Source organism: Pongo pygmaeus, chromosome 11 (assembly GCF_028885625.2).
Source record: "Pongo pygmaeus isolate AG05252 chromosome 11, NHGRI_mPonPyg2-v2.0_pri, whole genome shotgun sequence".
In the NCBI taxonomy this organism is placed as follows: Eukaryota; Metazoa; Chordata; class Mammalia; order Primates; family Hominidae; genus Pongo; species Pongo pygmaeus.
Genome location: NC_072384.2, coordinates 86,594,473 through 86,612,825, shown reverse-complemented (window position 1 = coordinate 86,612,825; position 18,353 = coordinate 86,594,473). Strand labels below are relative to the sequence as shown.

Here is an 18,353-nt window from a genome sequence, read left to right as displayed (position 1 = left end):
CCACCTGTCTCAGTGTCTCAGTTCCCCCAGCCTGGAACAGTTACAGAATTTCAGGGATTTTTAAAAATGCAAAAACTGCATGACAGGTGCTTTATGTGATAAGAACAAACTTCAATTGCATCCACAAAATACATCAATGCATATAGCTTAAAATAAATGTGATGCCCTTTCTTCTGCTTCAGTAATTTCCAGCTAAGTGGCCTCTTGCTATGAGTGTATCTCTAGGCTAACCAAAAAGAAAATTTCATGAATATTTAAAATTCTTGATATTTATTAGTTTTCATGAACTTTCCAATTTAATAGAAGCCCAGGCAACTGCTATGTGCAATTACATTTTTTAAAAGTCTCAATTTAGATATTGCAACCACAATAATTAACAGAATATATTTTAAATCATTCACTGCCTTGTGGTGGGGTGTGGAAATGAAATTTGAGGTCACTGAAGGGGAAAGAAGAGAAGTCGTTTCATGATACATTGGGGGAAATGGCCAGGAGGCTAATGCAGGTGGGAAAGAGAGGTTATAGGAGACATCAACACATAACTGGTCTGTGTTGTATTCGTGTTGAGGATTGACATGTTCAGAAAACAGCACAATCTGGTCAAGATGGTGACACTCCTACTGCTTTTGTGGCAGGGGAAAGTATTTCTATTATATATCAATGTAAAGGCAAAAGATACCAATTGCTAGCTCACAGTAGATCCCAATAAATTGATAGAAATGGGGCTTATGTTTGAATTCTGAATTCAGTTTCCTTATTTAAGAAAGGAAGATGCATTACCAGTCTGGTTTCTTCAAGAAATGTGGGCACTATGGAAGAAGCTATACTTATTTTTCTTTTCTAATAGGGAATGATAAGCCCTAAAAATAGGAAATAAAATATAAAATTCTAGAGACTACTTGATGAAGTTTGGATGTGTGTCCCTGCCCAAATCTCTTGTTGAAATGTAATCCTCAGTGTTGGAGACGGGGCCTGGTGGGAGGTGACTGGATCACGGGGGCAGATTTTTCCTGAATGGTTTAGCACCATGCCCTTGGTGCTGTCCTGGCAATAGCCAGTACTCACAAGATCTGGTCGTTTAAAAGCGGCACCTCCCACTCTCTCTCTCTCTCTCTCTCGGTCCTTCTTCCTCTATGTGATGAGCCTGCTCCCTCTTTGCCTTCTACTATGATTGGAAGCTCCCTGAGGCCTCCTCAGAAGCAGATGCTGCTATATTTCCTGTACAGCCTGTAGAACCATGAGCCAATTAAACCTCCTTTCTTAAAAATTACCAAGTCTCAGGTATTTATAGCAGTGCAAGAATCGCTTAATATACACCGTGTATCTTTTTCCATCCTTTTACTTTCAACCTAAGTATATCGTGATATTTGAAGTAGTTTCCCTTAGACAACGTATTGTTGGGTTATGTTTCTTTTGGTTGGTTGGTTTTTGTCCAGTCTTCCAATCTGTAATTTAAGTGCTGCATTTGGATCACTGATACTTAATATAGTTGTTAATATGTCAGAGCTTAAGTCTGCCACTTTATTATTGTCACAGAAAGATAAAATAGATCTCAGTCAAAAATTAAAATCATTTCCTTTTTCTTCCTTTCTACATAATTTCGAGACTCACTTTAAGTGTGCTTTCTTCTGGGAAACTCAGGCCAAATTACTTTCCCCCAAACCTGTTTCCACAGTAGCCTATATACGCCTCAAATACACTTATCACACTATTATTATGTGTGGTCTTTTTATCTATGTCCCAACTGAGTGTTCTCTGCAAGCAGTGACAATGTATTTTATTTCTATATATTTGGCACCATGCATGGTATCTGGCAAATAGACATTCAATGAGTTTTGTTTAAAAAGAAAAAAAAAATAGTGAAATCAGTCTTGTAGGAATCTTGTATATTCTCACCAACCCCATGGATAAACTGGCATATGATGTGTTAAATTTGCATAAACGCCAAATTTTGCTTTTCAAAGCAGGTATTGCTCTTCATCCAAAACCTGTATACTTTGACCACTTCAGTCCCAAGGTCCTACAGCCTTTTCCCTACATAAGATCCTTTTGTTATATACTCTGGAGAAGCCAGCTCAAGCATGTGAATAAAAGAACATATTCAATTACCCAAATAATTATCTATACCAAGACCTTCATTTATTCATTCAATAAATATTTATACAGGGATATAGCCCCAAGCAAAGCAATTATTGCACCTGGCCTGATCTGGCTTCCAAACTAAAGGAAAAGATAAATATGGAAATATGGAACAGATGCTTAGCCACCAATTAATTACAGACCTTTCACAAGTAGGACGTGCCTCTGAGAGTGCATAACAGAGGAACCTAGCTCAGACAGGAAAGTCAATGAAAAACCTTTTTTAAAAAAAAAGTGGTATTTAAGCTAATATCTGAAGTTTGAATGTAATTATCCAGGTGACTGGGGTGGGGGATGGGAACTGCCTGTGTTGGATGTGGGTAGTGTTAAAAACAGAGAAACAACCTGTGTTAAGACACTGAGGCACAAAACCTGTCACTCCCAAGGAACAGAGAACTGGAGCAGTGATGAAGTGGGAAAGAAGCTGGAGTTGAGACTGCAGTAGTGAATCATGCAAAGCCTTACAGGTCACATTACGATGTTTGACTTGGTTCTCAATGTAACTAATGTGTACTTAAAAATAATCAGTATAGTAATCAGCATAGAAGGGCAGGGTGGGGAACGATCCCCAAGGCTTCAATGGGGAGTTTGGATTTCAGAGCATCAAGAATGGACATAAGGAAGCCGGTTGATGTGCTAATATGAGCTAGTGCTAAGAGTAACCTGAGCTAGAGCAGAGGCAGTAAAGATGGGGAAAAATGAACAGATGAGGAATATATTTAGAAAGTAGACTCCTAAATGGAGTTTGCTGATAGATGAAGAGGAGTGTAGAGCTGGTAGCAAGCACAGCGCCAACTATTCTCACTCACTGGCTGCTGGAGCACTTTATTGGTTTTTAGTAACAATAAGGAAGGAAATATTTATTTTGGCTGGCATGGTAGGAAGTCAAAAGTCTAGTTTTATTATTAAACTGTAATACCTGTGATATATCCACATAAAGATATCAAAATAATTGGTAGATATATTCAGGAGTGAGCTCTGGGGAGTCTTAGAATATAGACGATATTTAAAGCAACTGGAGTGGATACGACCACCTCGGGGAGAGGAGGCTGAGAAGACAGTCACAGAATGTTAAACAGAAAAATAAATTTTGTTTCTACTTTCATGTTTTAGAATGTAAGGATATTTTAATGACCTGTATATTAGTTTCAAATGTTATGATTATACTAATATATAATTTTCAATATAATGTAATTATTAGAGAACAAATTGAGTTATAGACTTTCTACTGTACTATTGATAAGGAGTATTGATAAAGAAGAAAGGGAAGTAAATTGGGCCAAGGTTGTTAGAGCCATGATGGGCCCATGTACAGTCGCTGCAGAGTGTCCTGATCTTTAAGCCACTCCTTATAAACAGAAAGCACAATCACCACAACAGGACTGGGATTTGTCAGGGGTGTCTATATCTTTTTCACCTTCATTTCTATGCCCTAGCTTGTTCTCTAAAGCTGCAGCTTTCCAAACTCAACACATGCTATTATTTATCTTTGGAACATCAGAATGTGCTGAGATACAAATTTCTCCTTTTGGATTTCCAAGTGAAAGATAAATTTTGTAAGATAGAGCTAGTGCTCAAAGTACAGAAATTCTCTCTGCCATTCACTCTTCATAGGCTCTTGCATTTCCAATGTAATCAGTTATTAGTGACATCATGAGAAGTGTGAATCAAAAAAAGAAAAATATGGGTTTCACTGAGTTTAGAGATGATATTAATTCCAAAAGCCTGGAACAGCTTTGGTGATAAAAATAGCAAGTTAAATTACACATTTAAATCACTGTAGACTGAAATTACTATTTTGACCCCAAAACAGCTTAGAGACCAAAGATTAATACTTATCTCAAGAGAGAGGAAAAGGTTTAGGTTTTATAAATGCCTTCTTTGGGAATTACTAACAACCAGGGTAAGCCCTCATCTGCTAAAACTGATTGAGGTTTATAATCAGGCCTGGAGGGAATAGATGACTGGAAAATCATCAGAGCCCATATTAAGATTAACTCAATCTCAGTGACTATCTTTCAGTGGAAGAGCCATGAGCCAAAATGCAGAGAGTTTCTGGATTGACTGCCAATGAATTCTGAACAAAGGGTTTTTTCAGGTATAAGGTATCCCACCTGTGTATTGTATAACAAAACCTAGATATGAATCAATTCCAAGTCATGTGATTTATCAGAAGATATTTATTACATATTGGCAGCCATTCCACCAACAGAATGGAGAAACTAATGCTGAAAGAAGTGACTGAGATACGTGCATTCTAAGCAATCACATCTTTTAAGGCTTTAGAGCCTTCTAGTTGGATTGGTTATATGGCTGTCATGCTTGCTAATTTTACCCATCATATCTGCACAATAACAACAAAAAAAAACCTTCACATGTTAAGAAAACACAATGTTTTTTGAGTCTAAATGTTATTTGAGTCTGAATGTTACCTTTGTTCTCTTATTGAGTCCACTTACAAAGGCTTAATTAACCATGGTAGGTTTTCTGACCCCTTTCAGGGGTCAGAGATGCCTTTGAAAATCTCAAAGCACATTGAACATTAGATAATTGCAGATTGTCTAATTAATTTCAGGGTTCCCAGGAACCCCCTATTGGCTTCCTAGAACCTCTGCGTTGCCATGAAGTAGAAGGCAGGACTCAGACACCAGACCAAACAGAGGACTAGCTAAAACAGGGACAGGGCAGAAGCAGCTTTCCATAAGACATGCCCACCAGTGTGCCATGGCAACAACCCAGAGTTACCGCCCCTTTCCATGGCAAAGACCCAACAACCCAAAACGTACTACCTCTTCCCTAGAAATATCTGCATAAACTATCCTTTAATGTATACGTAGTTAAAAGTAAGTAAAAATATGACTGCAAAACTGCCCAGAGCTGCTACTCTCTGCCTATGGGGTAGCCCTGTGCTGCAGGAGCAGTCACAAAGTTATAACACCATAGGAGCTGTAACACTGATGGTTTAATCAAGCTGCTGTCTTCTACTCTACCACTGACTCACCATTGAATTCCTTCCTGGGCGAAGCCAAGAACCTTCACAGGCTAAGCCCCACTTTGGGGCCTGCCTGTTCTGCATCAATAAAGTATAAAGGAATGAGAGTCCTTTACATATACATGGGGGCAAAAAGATTCACTACTTGGGAGGCCCTTCCTCCTCCACGGACTGTTGACTTACCTGACTCCCTCTCTCTTCTCTTGAGCCTCCAAAGTCTTCACTCCCAACATCTTTACATCCTACATTTGCCAAGCTTTATCGGTGCATAGACTTCTCTCCTATTTGAAATACTACACTATGGTACAGAAGCAATTTTAAAATATACATTCTTTTGACTCCTCTGATTCACAAACTTGAAGCAGTTGGTAGTGAAAGTTTTAGATTATGAGCAAGCTCAACCCTTGTCAAACTTGCTATGAAGGAAATCAGCAAATTATCTTTAACTAACAGTTTTATGAGACTTTGTAACTTCCAGTGTTACCACACTGGAATGAAAAATGAAAAATTTCTTTTAAGGGTGTCTACCTTATAAGAATGTCTTTTAAGAGTTTCTAGCTCGTGTCTTACACTTTTCAAACACTGTCAGTGCAAAGAACATAAGAAAAGGTCATTTCTACCTCATTCTAGTTCTAAGAGCCTATGATTCCAAGAAAGTTTATTATAAAGCATAGATATTAGTATAACCTGGGAAGGAATACTTTTGTTTTTTAAAAAAATTATTACATATTTTAATCAATATTAGGCATTGCTTTATTGTAAATAGCATTAGATCAGATTAGTTGTTTCATACAATACTATAAAAATAATGTTTATAGTCAAAATCTGATTAATATAAAGAAAGTGAAATTTTTAGAAGTATTAAGTCATAGCTTTTCTGCTAAACCTCCAGAAATAAACAGCACAAATATATTGAAAAATATACTTCAGGAAGTACTTATTTTATGAAGAGAAGTTATTTGTCTTTAAATACAAATAATTTGAAAATACCAGTTCATTTAAATATAAATAAGTAAATGGGTTTTTTAACTTCAGGTATACAAACTGAATTAACCATAATCCCTTGCATGACACACCCTTATCATTGATCCATGAATGGTTCGTTTTACTTAAATAGTTAAATAAATTCTACTATGCCCATTATTTTGGTGATATTTTTTCCCCTTACACAAAAGCATGTTCTTCATCTATTTCATTCTTACAGTAAATGGATATTTTTCTGGTAATCTTGTTTCAGTCACCCAGACATTTATAAACAAACCCTACTCATGCAAATGTCAAAGAACATTAGCAGCATGTTTCAAGTTTTAAAGAAACATAATTCATTTAATTATACTGAGCCATAATTTGACATCTTAATTTTTACCCTTTCCCAAAACACAGGAAAGGAGGCAAGAGTGGAATGGGTCACAAACTCCAGGACTTCTGCTGTCGCTAACTCCTGGTTATAGCTAATCCATCAGGAAAAACAAATCACCTACCTACCCATCCTGTTTCTGTTTGTGTCATGTTCCTATTATTAAAAAGCAGAGGAACAGGTCAGTGGGAATAAAAGCATAAACACTGGTTTTATTTTATTTTAGAAAGGACAAAGGATATGGAATTTTGTAATGTCTTCGGAGCTCAGGGTCCTCACAGCATGAGCCATGAGTTGAAGCTGAACATTTCTACCAGTTGACTGGTCAACTGCTCACGTAAAGCCCAGCTAGCATTTGGATCCACACATATGAATTGCTGTTGGTTTAGCCAAGTAAATGTTCTACATCTCAGCAGAGCTAACAAGTGAATTAAAAATACATAATTTGTCCGGGCACAGTGTCTCATGCCTGTAATCCCAGCTACTTGGGAGGCTGAGGCATGAGAATCGCTTGAACCCAGGAGGCGGAGGTTGCAGTGAGCTGAGACTGTACCACTGCACTCCAGCCTGGGGGACAGAGTGAGATCTTGTGTGTGTGTATATATATATATATATATACACACACACACATATATATTGTATAATTTATAAATGATATTTCTTTACTGAACAGGAACAAAACTGAACTAACAAGAAGTGATTATACTGGCAAATGAAATATTTACTTAAATTTTAAATTATTCCCTAAATTATTATGATATAGAAATCTGCTTGAGGAAAAAAGAAGCACATTAAATAGAAATTGAAATGTCACATATAAATGAAATTAATTTTAAATCTTACTTTTGGTGTAAGATATAGAACCTTAATATGGAGAACTTTGGCATTATTAACTCAAGGTTTGAAGAGTAATACATTACTGAGGCATGTTACAGTTCTGCTTCACTAGGTCCCTGAGGCATATTTGACAGATTAATAATGATGGAAAGTGATTACCATTTCCCTGACACTCGCTGCCCTACCTGAAATGGCACTCTGAATCACTCACTCATTTTAGGCCCAAATAAACTGGCCTTATATTCACAGACATTATTAACAAGTATGTAAAAATATAGCCTAGTCATTGTGACATGAACAATCATAAAAAAAAAAATTAAATGGCACAGAATCTGATATGTCTTGGACATGTGAATTGTGCTGATGCAAAACGCCAATTAAAGAGGCATCTCCAAACAGAATCTTCAAAGCAAACAGAGCTGTTTTCTTATGCTCACACAGTTATATAGCAATTAATGTTTTGGTCAACAGACCACATATATGACAATGGTGGTCCCATAAGAGTATAATACCATTTTACTTTGCCTTTTCTATGTTTAGATACACAAGTACTTAAAATTGTGTTACAAGTGCCTACAGTATTCAGTATAGTCACATGCTGTACAGATTTGTTGCCCAGGAGTGATAGGCTATACCATACAGAACAGGTGTGTAGTCAGCTGTACCATTTAGGCTTGTGTAAGTACACTCTATGATGCTCACAGAATGACAAAATCACCTAATGACGCATTTCTCAGAAAATGTCCTTATTGTTCAATAATGCAGGACTGCATTTCACTACCACACATACCTTTCATGGTTTTAGACTCTTCCAGGTAAGTATTTCAAAGCAAACTTTACCAATAGCAAATGGAAAATAGTGTATCCATTTCCTAGCTAAGGCAACTTGGACAAAAGGAAATTAAGAAACATTACACTAAGCCAAGTAAATGAATGACAACAATACCAGAGCTAAACTAATCAGACAGAACATTGAAACAGAATCAAGTTCAATATTTATATACTTGGGGGAAGAGCTTTGTTTCAGAAAAATAATTGGTACAGTTTCTACTTACTCACATTAAGAACACTATAAAACTGCTACTAAAACAAACTGGACTCAAATTCAACACAATGGCATATGTTTTTCAACCTGTTATCAATACCAAGAAATAACTCCTTTTGGTTATTAAAATCCTGGAAACAAATCATAATTACCCCATCTGGGAATATGGCCTTTGAGTCATGATTACTTGGTTAATTTCGAATCCCACTTTTCCTATTGATTTTTCAAATTCCTTGAACAGAGAAAAGTAAGTAAATAAGTGCTTTCATGGATGGGAGATTTAAGTGGTTACCAAGGGCAAGAGAAAATGGTGAGATGTAGGACAAAAAGTACAAAGTAGCAGATATGTAAGATGAGTAAGTCTAAAGACCTAAGGTACAGCATGAGGACTATAGTTAGAATATTGTACTGTATACTGGAAATTTGGTGAGAGTAGGTTTTGGTGTTGTTACCACACCAAAAAAGGTAACTACGTGAGAGGATGGATATGTTAATTTGTTTGACTATAGTTAACTATTTCACTATGTATAAGCCTATTAAAATATCATGTTGTTATAATATAATATATACAATTAAAAAGTAAAGTTAGCCAGGTGCAGTAGCTCACATCTGTAATCCTAACATTTTGGGAGGCTGAGGTGGGCAGATCACCTGAGGTCAGGAGTTCGAGAACAGCTTGGTCAACATGGTGAAACCCCGTCTCTACTAAAAAAAATACAAAACTTAGCCAGACATGGTGGCAGGCACTTGTAATCCCAGCTACTTAGGAGGTTAAGGCAGGAGAATCACTTGAGCCTGGGAGGCGGAGGTTGCAGAGTGCTGAGATTGTGCCACTACACTTCAGTCTGGGCAACAGAGCAAGAGTCCGTATGAAAAAAAAAAAAAGTTAAAAAGAAGTTTAAATTATTTTAAGGAAAAGTATACAGTAATACTATACATTAAATTTCATTATTTTTAAAGTAATCATCTTAAGAGAGGTAAGTTCCTGCTACACAGAATATTGGGGAACAAAAACATTTTTCACCGCAAAAGTGTATAAGTTGGCCAAGCAATTCCACTCCTAGGCATTTATCCAACAGATATGAGAACATATTCACACAAAGATTTGTATAAGAATATAGCAGCTTCATTCAGAATAGCTAAAACTGGAAACAACCCAAATACCCCTCAACAGAAGAATCAATAAACTGATCTGTGGTAATTCATACAATGAAATACTATTCAGCAATAAAAAGGAATAAACTACTAAATGTGCTACAAAATGAATAAAATCTGTGGAAATTATACTAAGCTGAAAAAGCTGGACACACACTATAGATTCCGTTTTGTGAAGTTCTATAAAATGCAAAATTAATCTATGATGAAAATGAAATCAACACGTCAGACGTCTCCAGGTGAGGGACAGGAATTGCCTGGGAAGGGGCTATGAAGAAACTTTCTAAGGTGATATAAACAACTATATCTCAATAGGGTGATGTTTACATGGGTATATCTATTTGTCAAGAGTGTACACTAAAATATGTACATTTCACATATGTACATTTTACCTCTAAAAGGACTGATGAAGAAAAAAAAAAAAAGCCAGTCCATACTACCCAAAGCAGTTTACAGATTCAATGGAATCTCTATCAAAGTACCAATGGCATACTTCACAGAAATAGAAAAAAATAACCTAAAATTTACATGGAACCACAAAAGGCTCCAAATAGCCAAAGCCATCCTGAGCTAAAAAAAAAACAAAATTGGAGAAATCAAATTACCTGACTTGAAATTATACTGTGGAGCCATAGTAACCAAAACAGCATTGTAACTGGCATAAAAACAGACAAAGAGACCAATGGAACAAAATAGAGAACCCAAAAATAAATCTATTCATCTACAGTGAACTCATTTTCAACCAAGTTGCCAAGAACATACATTAGGGAAAGGACAGTCTATTCAATAAATAGTGCTGGGAAAACTGGATATCCTTATGCAGAAGAATAAAACTAGACCCCTATCCCTCACTATATACAAAAATCAAATCAAAATGGATTAAAGATTTAAATCTAAGACCTCAAACTACGAAACTACCACAAAAAAACACTGGGGAAATTTTCCAGGACATTGGTCTGCACAAAGATTTATTAAGTAATACCCTACAAGCACAGGCAACCAAAGCAAAAATGGATAAGTGGGATCACATCAAAAGCATCTGCAGAGCAAAGGAAACAATCAACAAAGTGAAGAGATAACCCATAGAATGGGAGAAAGTATTTGCCAACTATCCATCTGACAAGGGATTCATAACCAGAATATATAAGGTACTCAAACAATTCAATAGGCAAAAAATCCAATAATCCTATTTAAAAGTAGGCAAAAGATCTGCATAGACATTTCTCAAAAGAAAACATACAAATGGCAAACAGGTACATGAAAAGGTGCTCAACATCACTGATCATCAGAGAAATGCAAATCAAAACCACAATGAGATCTCATCTCATCCCAGTTAAAATGGCTTTCATCCAAAGACAGGCAATAAGAAATGCTGATGAGGATGTGGAGAAAAAGAAACCCTTGTACACCGCTGGTGGGAATGTAAATTAGTACAACCACTATGGAGAACAGTAGGAGGTTCCTCAAAAAACTAAAAATAGAGGTACCATATGATCCAGCAATACAGCTGTTAGGTATATACCCAAAAGAAAGCAAATCAGTATATTGAAGGGATATCTGTACTGCCATGTTTATTGCAGCACTATTCACAATCGCCAAGATTTGGAAGCAACCTAAGTGTCCATTAACAGATAGTGGATAAAGCAAATGTGATACATATACACAATGGAGTATTATTCAACCATTAACAAGGATCAGATCCTCTCATTTGCAACAACATGGATGGAACAGGAGGACATTAAGTAAAATAAGCCAGGCACAGACAAACTTTGCATATTCTCACTCGTTTGTGGGAACTAAAATATAAAACCATTAAACTCATGGAGATAGAGATTAGAATGATGGTTACCAGAGTCTGGGAAGGGTATTGGGAGTGGGGAAGAAGTGGGGATGGTTAATGAGTATAAAAATATAGTCAGGTAGAACGAATAAGATCTACTACTTGATAGCACAACAGGGTAAATATAGTAAACAATAACTTATTGTACATTTTAACATAACTGAAAGTATAACTGGAATGCTTGTAACACAAATGATAAATGTTTACCCTGATGTGATAGTTATACATTTTATGCCTGTATCAAAATATCTCATGTAGCCCATAAATATATACACCTACTATGTTCCCATAAAAATTAAAAATTAAAAACAAATCCCATGTAGTGGAAACAAGTAGAAGTATGGCTGAAAAAACAATGGCAGAATTTTGACCATTGTTTAAGCTGGGTGACAGGTATAGGCTTTTATTACACTATCCTGTTTACTTTCTATATATTTAACATCTTGCAAAATAAAAAGTTTAAAAATAGATATCACTGAAATACGCAATCAAAAATTTTCACACCATGAAAATATGCCTCTCAAGAAGCTTTCTCTGTACCGAAAAGACATTTCTATGATCCCTGGAGATTCCCTGTGTCTCTGCTTCACATGGAGAATTTTAAATGGAGCTCATTATTTTTCCCCAGCTCCTCTCTCCCCCAGCCCCAGCATGCCTCCCATCTAATGGGCCATCAGAATGAATATAATATGGTTGTCCCAACTACCAATAGCCCCCAGATTAATTCTTCTCGGGACCCTCAAATATTTATTTCTAACAAATACTGGTACAGATGGAGAAATAAGAGCTGTTGTATACACTGGAGAAAACAATTGATTTGATGGATACCAACCTTAGTCTTTATTTTCACTGCTCTCTGAAGATGGTGTTTTTATAAGTTAATGAGAAAATGGAAATGTACTTTTTTAAATCCTGATTTTTAAAAAAATTTCACATTCAAGTTTTTTTTTAATCTTGCTTTCTTGTTTCTCAGCAATACAGAGACATAAATTTTTAGAATAAAAATCCAGAGAATACCAAGCAAGGGCAATGGTGAGTTTCTCTACTATGGACTGATAAGGCTTAGTCATATATCAGTCATTGAATGTGTCATATTTGTTTTCTAAATTTTGCCTGAGAAAAGTCCTACAGTTTTTCATATGGTACGTCCAAAGAATCAGAAGCATCATACAGTGGTAAAGAATGAACGCAAGCTCAATCACAGCTATTTAAAGGTATATATGTTAAAATCCTCCTAGGTCATAAGAAGATTAAGTATACTCAGGTAAAGAATTAATGGTTCATATTTGTAAACCCAACATTTTGGGAGGCTGAGGTGGGAGGATTGCTTGAGCCCAGAGTTCCAGAGTTTGAGGCTAGCCTGGGCAACAAAGCAGGACCCTATCTCTACAAAAAATAAAAAAATTAAAAATTAGCTGGGCGCAGTGTCATGCACCTGTAGTTCAGCTATTCAGGAGGCTGAGACTGAGGTGAGCCATGATCATGCCACTGCACTCAATCCTGTCTCAAAAAAAAAAAAACCCAAAATTCTTGACAGAACCTAATAAGTAGGCCCAAGTACAGGTAACAAACAGTTTTCTGTAGTCAGCATAAGATAAACACTGAAATTAACTAAAATTAAAGATCCAAAATTTACATACTTCATAACTTCTACTTACAAATTTTCCTATATAACATTTATTTTTATAAATCCCCTGCTAAACTCCAATGGAGAATTTCTCCAATGAAGAAGAACAAATGCTGAGAAAGTGAATTCATTCATCCGTCCATCCATCCATTCAACAAATGTTTGAATGTCTATGGGTACCAATCAGGTGCTCTTCGAGATACTAGAAATATAGCAGTGAACAAAACAAAGTCCATGCTTTCACAGAGCTTATGTTCTATCAAGGGAAAACAGGCTTATTAGAACAGCTGAGAATAATGAGTACCATGGAGAAGAATGAATCTGGGTAACAGCAAAAAGGATGTGCAGATTACTATTTTAAACACCTGGTCAGGAAAAGGTCTGTCAGTTACTGAGATGCTTGAGCAAACCTGAAAAATGTGAAGTTCCAGAATTCCAGGCAGGGAAAATGGCAAGTGCAAAGGCCAAACACTTGGGTCCACTTGCAAGCTAAAGAAAACAGAGCTAGTGTGGCTACAGTGGAGAGAGTTAGGGTAAGGGCTAAAGGAGACCGGAGGAAAAGGAGGATACAAAGGATCTAGACCTTGGTAGGCCATTTTCACGATCTGGGCATCTAGTATGAGAGAGACGGGAAGCCATTGGAGGAGTGTGATCCTATTTAATGTTTTTTTTTTTTTTTTAAAAGATCGCTAGCTGTGTGAGGAGAAAAGACAGTAGGGAAACAAAGGTTGAAACAGGAAGACCAGTTCAATGGAGAGATCACAATGCATTCAAAGGAATATTTTAACTTCATTTGTCTATAAGCTGTGTTGCATCGTAAGACTCAATATTCCAATAGCTAAAACAGCAATCAATTGAATTACTCCCTTGTTTGCCACTGGCTTGGGTAATTAGAGTTTTTGAGGAAGAAGCATCATCATAGGTTACTTTTCAGGTTCTAGTTTGATCTATTGAAGAGTGTGGTTCCTTTATTTCAATCTAATAGGTAAATAAAACAAAAACTGCTAATTTCCCAATCATCTTTTTCAGAATATTCCCTCACAAATATCAGAAAGCAAACATTTTAATTTGCATGCTGGATTCAGGTTTCATATTATTGCAGTTATTCATAACCCTAATCACAACATATATATATATATTACAGTAGTCAAAATTCATTTAATATTCCTGAAAGGTACATTGAAATAAAAACATACTGCAAACCATAAAACCCACCAACACTCTCTCAGACTTCTGCTTCATAGTGAATTTATGAAATATCTCTATTAATGAGGCCAATCAATCTGATATATCCAATTTCCTTAACTTTAGCGAACAGTATGTCTAACAGCAGCCTCACCCAAACCATATTATCACTTTCAGTTATTAAAAGCTGGGTAGGAAAACCACCATACACTGTATACCTTTCAAGACTTTTAGCCACACTTGAGTGTTATTAATTGGTTTAAGAGGGTGTCAGAAACACATGCTTTCCTGCACACTTTGGTGATTTCATCCTATGCTCAGAGCACTCTGATAAATTAAATCATCCTGGCTGTGTCATGAATCGCAGCTGGCATGCCTGTGTACTGCTTTTTGATGATGAGCAAACAATACGAAATGTGATGCTGATTCCACTCTTTAAAATCTCATTTTCAGCACTCATATAGTGTTACCAGGCAGGATTTTAAAACAAAAACAAACGTCATAATAAAATTCACTTTGGTTTCACAAAACCTAAGCCCTCGTGCCAGAAAATTGGAGGCTTTTTTTCTTTCCAAATAGCAGACAGAATCTACAGCCATGAAGCGAAGTGGGTTGCGGGGTAGGGAGATGCAATATACATGGATAATCCAGCTATTTGCTTACCGATGGAGCTTTAATGGGGGCACAGAGGGAGGAACTGCAGAACTGTTACAGCTACCTGTACTACAGCCGTATTTCTACACCTTCATTGAACAGTGTCAAGAATCTGCCTCATTTAAGTTCTACTAACAAGTAAGGAGATTTCCCTCTCTAGGGATAGGCTTTTGCTGTACTAATAACACTCCAGACTTCACCTTATATGTCCCCCTCCTTTTCCCTTTCCTTCAATTACAAACTCCTATTTTGTTTTGCTTCATCTCATTGTACTAAAAGCATTCTTTGCAATAAGTTGAACCCTTAAACCCTTCCTGGGGTAAGGAGAAAGAGAAATAAATAATAAAATAAATAAAGATTTCTCTCTTCATGGCTAAATTTAAATATAGCAGGCATGGAGAAATGGTGAAAAGGGGTGTGTGGGTGTCCATGGCAAGATTTCTCAGTCTCTAGGAGAGAAAAGGATAGAGAACAAAATGCTTAAGAGATTTAAGAACGGTGTGTGTGTGTGTGTGTGTGTGTGTGTGTGTACAGTTATTCCCAGGGCGGAGGGTAGAATTCAGGAAGAAGGGAGGGAAAAGAAAAAGATCAATCCAGGCAGTCACCCACCCCCAGCCTTCCCGACCCCTCTCCAACCCACCGCAGCGCTCTGAGCTGCTCAGAAAGCTCATTACCCGAAGGGCAGATTCTCGACACCAGATCAAGGGACCAAAGGCTGGGCAGCCAGTCTGGGGAGAAAGATCGGGAGGGATGGTGACAGGAACGAACGAGGATGGGAATGGCCAGGGAAGGGGCGAGGAAGCCGGCGAGGCCCTAAGAGATCGCCGGCCGAGACTGAAAGACAGGGCTGGGCAGCCAGGACCTACCTGGAACCGTCAAGGTGGAGGTTGCCCCAGGCACCTCTGGCCTCTCCTCCTCAGCCTCCTCCAGCTGCTTTTGCTGTTGTTGTTGTTGTTGCTGCTGCTGCTGCTGCTGCTGTTGGATGAGGCTGAGGTCGGAGCGGCTGAGTTCTGCTCTGGCGGCCGCGGGGACCAGCCGCGCTTTCAGCAGCACCGCGGCCAGGCCGAGAAGCAGGGTGCAAGGGACACGCCGGCAGAGCCTCGCCATGGCCTAGAGCCAGACGGCCGCGGCGGCATATTGCGGGGCTCCGGGCGGCGGCGGGCGCCAGGGCTGCGGGCTCCCGGCAGCGCCCGCTCGCTCGCTCCCCCTCGCGCAATCTGCCAAGCACTCCCTCACCGGGAGGAGGAAGAGGCCCGGGAGGCGGAGGGGGCGGAGGAGGAGGGAAGGGGAGTTCGCATCCTCGCGCATGTGACGCGCGGGGAGGGGCGAGCCGGGCCCTGCGGTGCCGCGCCCCGCAGCCACCTGGGGCCAGGCTGCTCCGAGAGGACGCGATGCTGGGGCTGCAGGCCGGGTGGAGGGCCCTAGGGGAAACAGAAAGGGGAGGCCCTCTGGGAGCTGGCCGACCCTCACAGCCTCCACTTCCTACTGAAGCACCGGGAAGATTTGCAGAGAGTGGAATAAAATTCCCTCCACCTGAGCCCAAAGTAGCAGAGAAGGTGGTATATTAATTACCCCCATCCAGCACATAGCATGGGTGGCACCAACGGATCAAAAAGCCAGGATCTCAACCAAACAGGCTTTGCTGCATCACCGCCATCATTGCTTAGCTAGAAGTTAAACTGCAGCGCGCCAGATTTTGACTAAACTTCTTTTCTCTGCCCTAGTGGGAATTTCTTTCCATATCATAAAATATTCTTAATTACATTTTGTCTAATTCTAGCCTATCCCTTTCATTTGTTAAAAAAAAAAAAAAATCTTACTAAATACTAGTTGCTTACCATGTGCCAGCATTTCTTCAGGTGCTTGGAATAAGTAAAATACAATCCCTGCATTCCAGGAGCTCACCATCTATTAGGGGAGAGGAACACAGGAACAAATTAGAACCCAATGTGGTGGCTACAGACAGAAAAGCATTACAGGTCCAGAGGTCTCAGGATTGGAAGAAAATATCTTGTGTATGTAGGGGCTATGAAACACCAGGAGCGGTAGAATATAAAAAAGAGTAAGACTTCCACACAGGAGAAATCAGGAACGTGGAAGTGTGTGTGTGTGTGTGTGAAGCCCAGATGTGTGTAAGCACAGTGGGCTTGGAAAAGTGTGAGCAATTATTCTAATGGAGGAATGACAGTGTTTTAGATTGAAGAGGAGAGTGGAGACCAGGTCATTAAAAAAATAATAATAAGCATTTCTATAGTACTTACTGTGTGCTCAAGTACTTAACATTTGTTAACTTCTGTAATAAACTTACATGCTGTATACAGAAATTGAAATTTACACTGTAGATGATAATGAAAGAAATTAATCAGGGAAGAAACTTGCTACCAGTTGTGCATTTTTAGGAGGATCACTTTGCTCTCAGTATGGCAGATGGATTAAAGGGGGATAAATTGGAAGAGAAGATGCCAGTTTAGAGGTGTTTGCCAAAACCCATAGGAGATGCCAAAGGTCATTGAAACTGAAAAGGAGAAGAAGAGAGTAGGAGACACAGTGTATAAGACTACAATAAACAGATACGGTTAATTGGAAGAGGAGGAGATATGCCTAGTGTGACACCTAAATCGACAAATTGAGATCTTAGGTGGCTGCTTATGATCTTATCAACATTAACTGGCCTAGAGTAATGAGCTCTGGCTTGTTCAGTTGTGGTCTCTTTGTAATTGGAGTACCCATGGGACATCTCATAGTGCAATATAAATGTCACCTGCTGTGACATCACCCCATTTACCATTGTAGTTCATTGTCCTTTTCCACCCTCATCATTCTTACCTTGTCCCTCTCAGTGTTTTCAATATGCTGGAAAACAACAAACTTCTCAGTACTGGAAAAGTATTTTTTGGTTAAGCAAATGAAAATAGTGTATATATAACTAGTGGTTTAGATGTTTTGTCCCTTCCAAATCTCATATTGAAATGTGACCTCCAATGTTGGAGGTGGGGCCTAGTGGGAGGTCTTTGGTTCATAGAGGAGAATCCCTCATGAATGGCTTGGTGCCCTCCTCATGGTAATGACTGAATTCTTGCTCTGAGCTCACAAGAGATCTGGTTGTTTAAAAGTGTGGCAACTCCCTTCTCTCTCTCGCTTGCTCCCTCTCCTATCATGTGACACGCTGGCTCCCTTTCACCATCCACCATGATTGTAAGCTTTCTAAGGTCTCACCAGAGCAGGTGCCAGCACCACACTTGTGTTGTACAGCCAGCAGAACTGACCCAAAGTAAACCGCTTTTCTTTATGTCACCCAAAGTTTACTGCAATGCAAATGGACTGACACAATAACCATAAATAAAATAACAGTAGGTATTTTGCATCTATTATCTCATTATATCTTCAGAGCATCTCTACAAATTAGCTCTCATTATCCTATTTAGCAAATGGAAACACTGGAGATCAGAGAGGCTCCGTGTCTTGCCAGAGGCTACATTTACAGTGTGTGACTTTACCTTTCTGCACTGTTTGAGACTTCTG

The 18,353-nt window shown here is 38.5% G+C and overlaps 1 protein-coding gene across 2 annotated transcripts in view; it reads right to left on the bottom strand.

The window, feature by feature from the left end:
* Positions 1 to 16,780, bottom strand: part of FAM171B (family with sequence similarity 171 member B) — a 72,502-nt gene extending 55,722 nt beyond the window's left edge. Inside the window, exon 1 of one of the 2 annotated variants that reach the window (XM_063647675.1) lies at positions 16,670 to 16,780. In XM_063647675.1, coding sequence (XP_063503745.1) covers positions 16,670 to 16,739 — 70 coding nt within the window. In that variant the 5' untranslated portion in view covers positions 16,740 to 16,780. Of the gene's footprint in view, positions 1 to 15,697; positions 16,192 to 16,669 lie in introns of those variants that run through there. The other variant, XM_054477287.2, reaches the window with a different exon arrangement.
* Between the last annotated feature and the right edge of the window lie 1,573 nt (positions 16,781 to 18,353).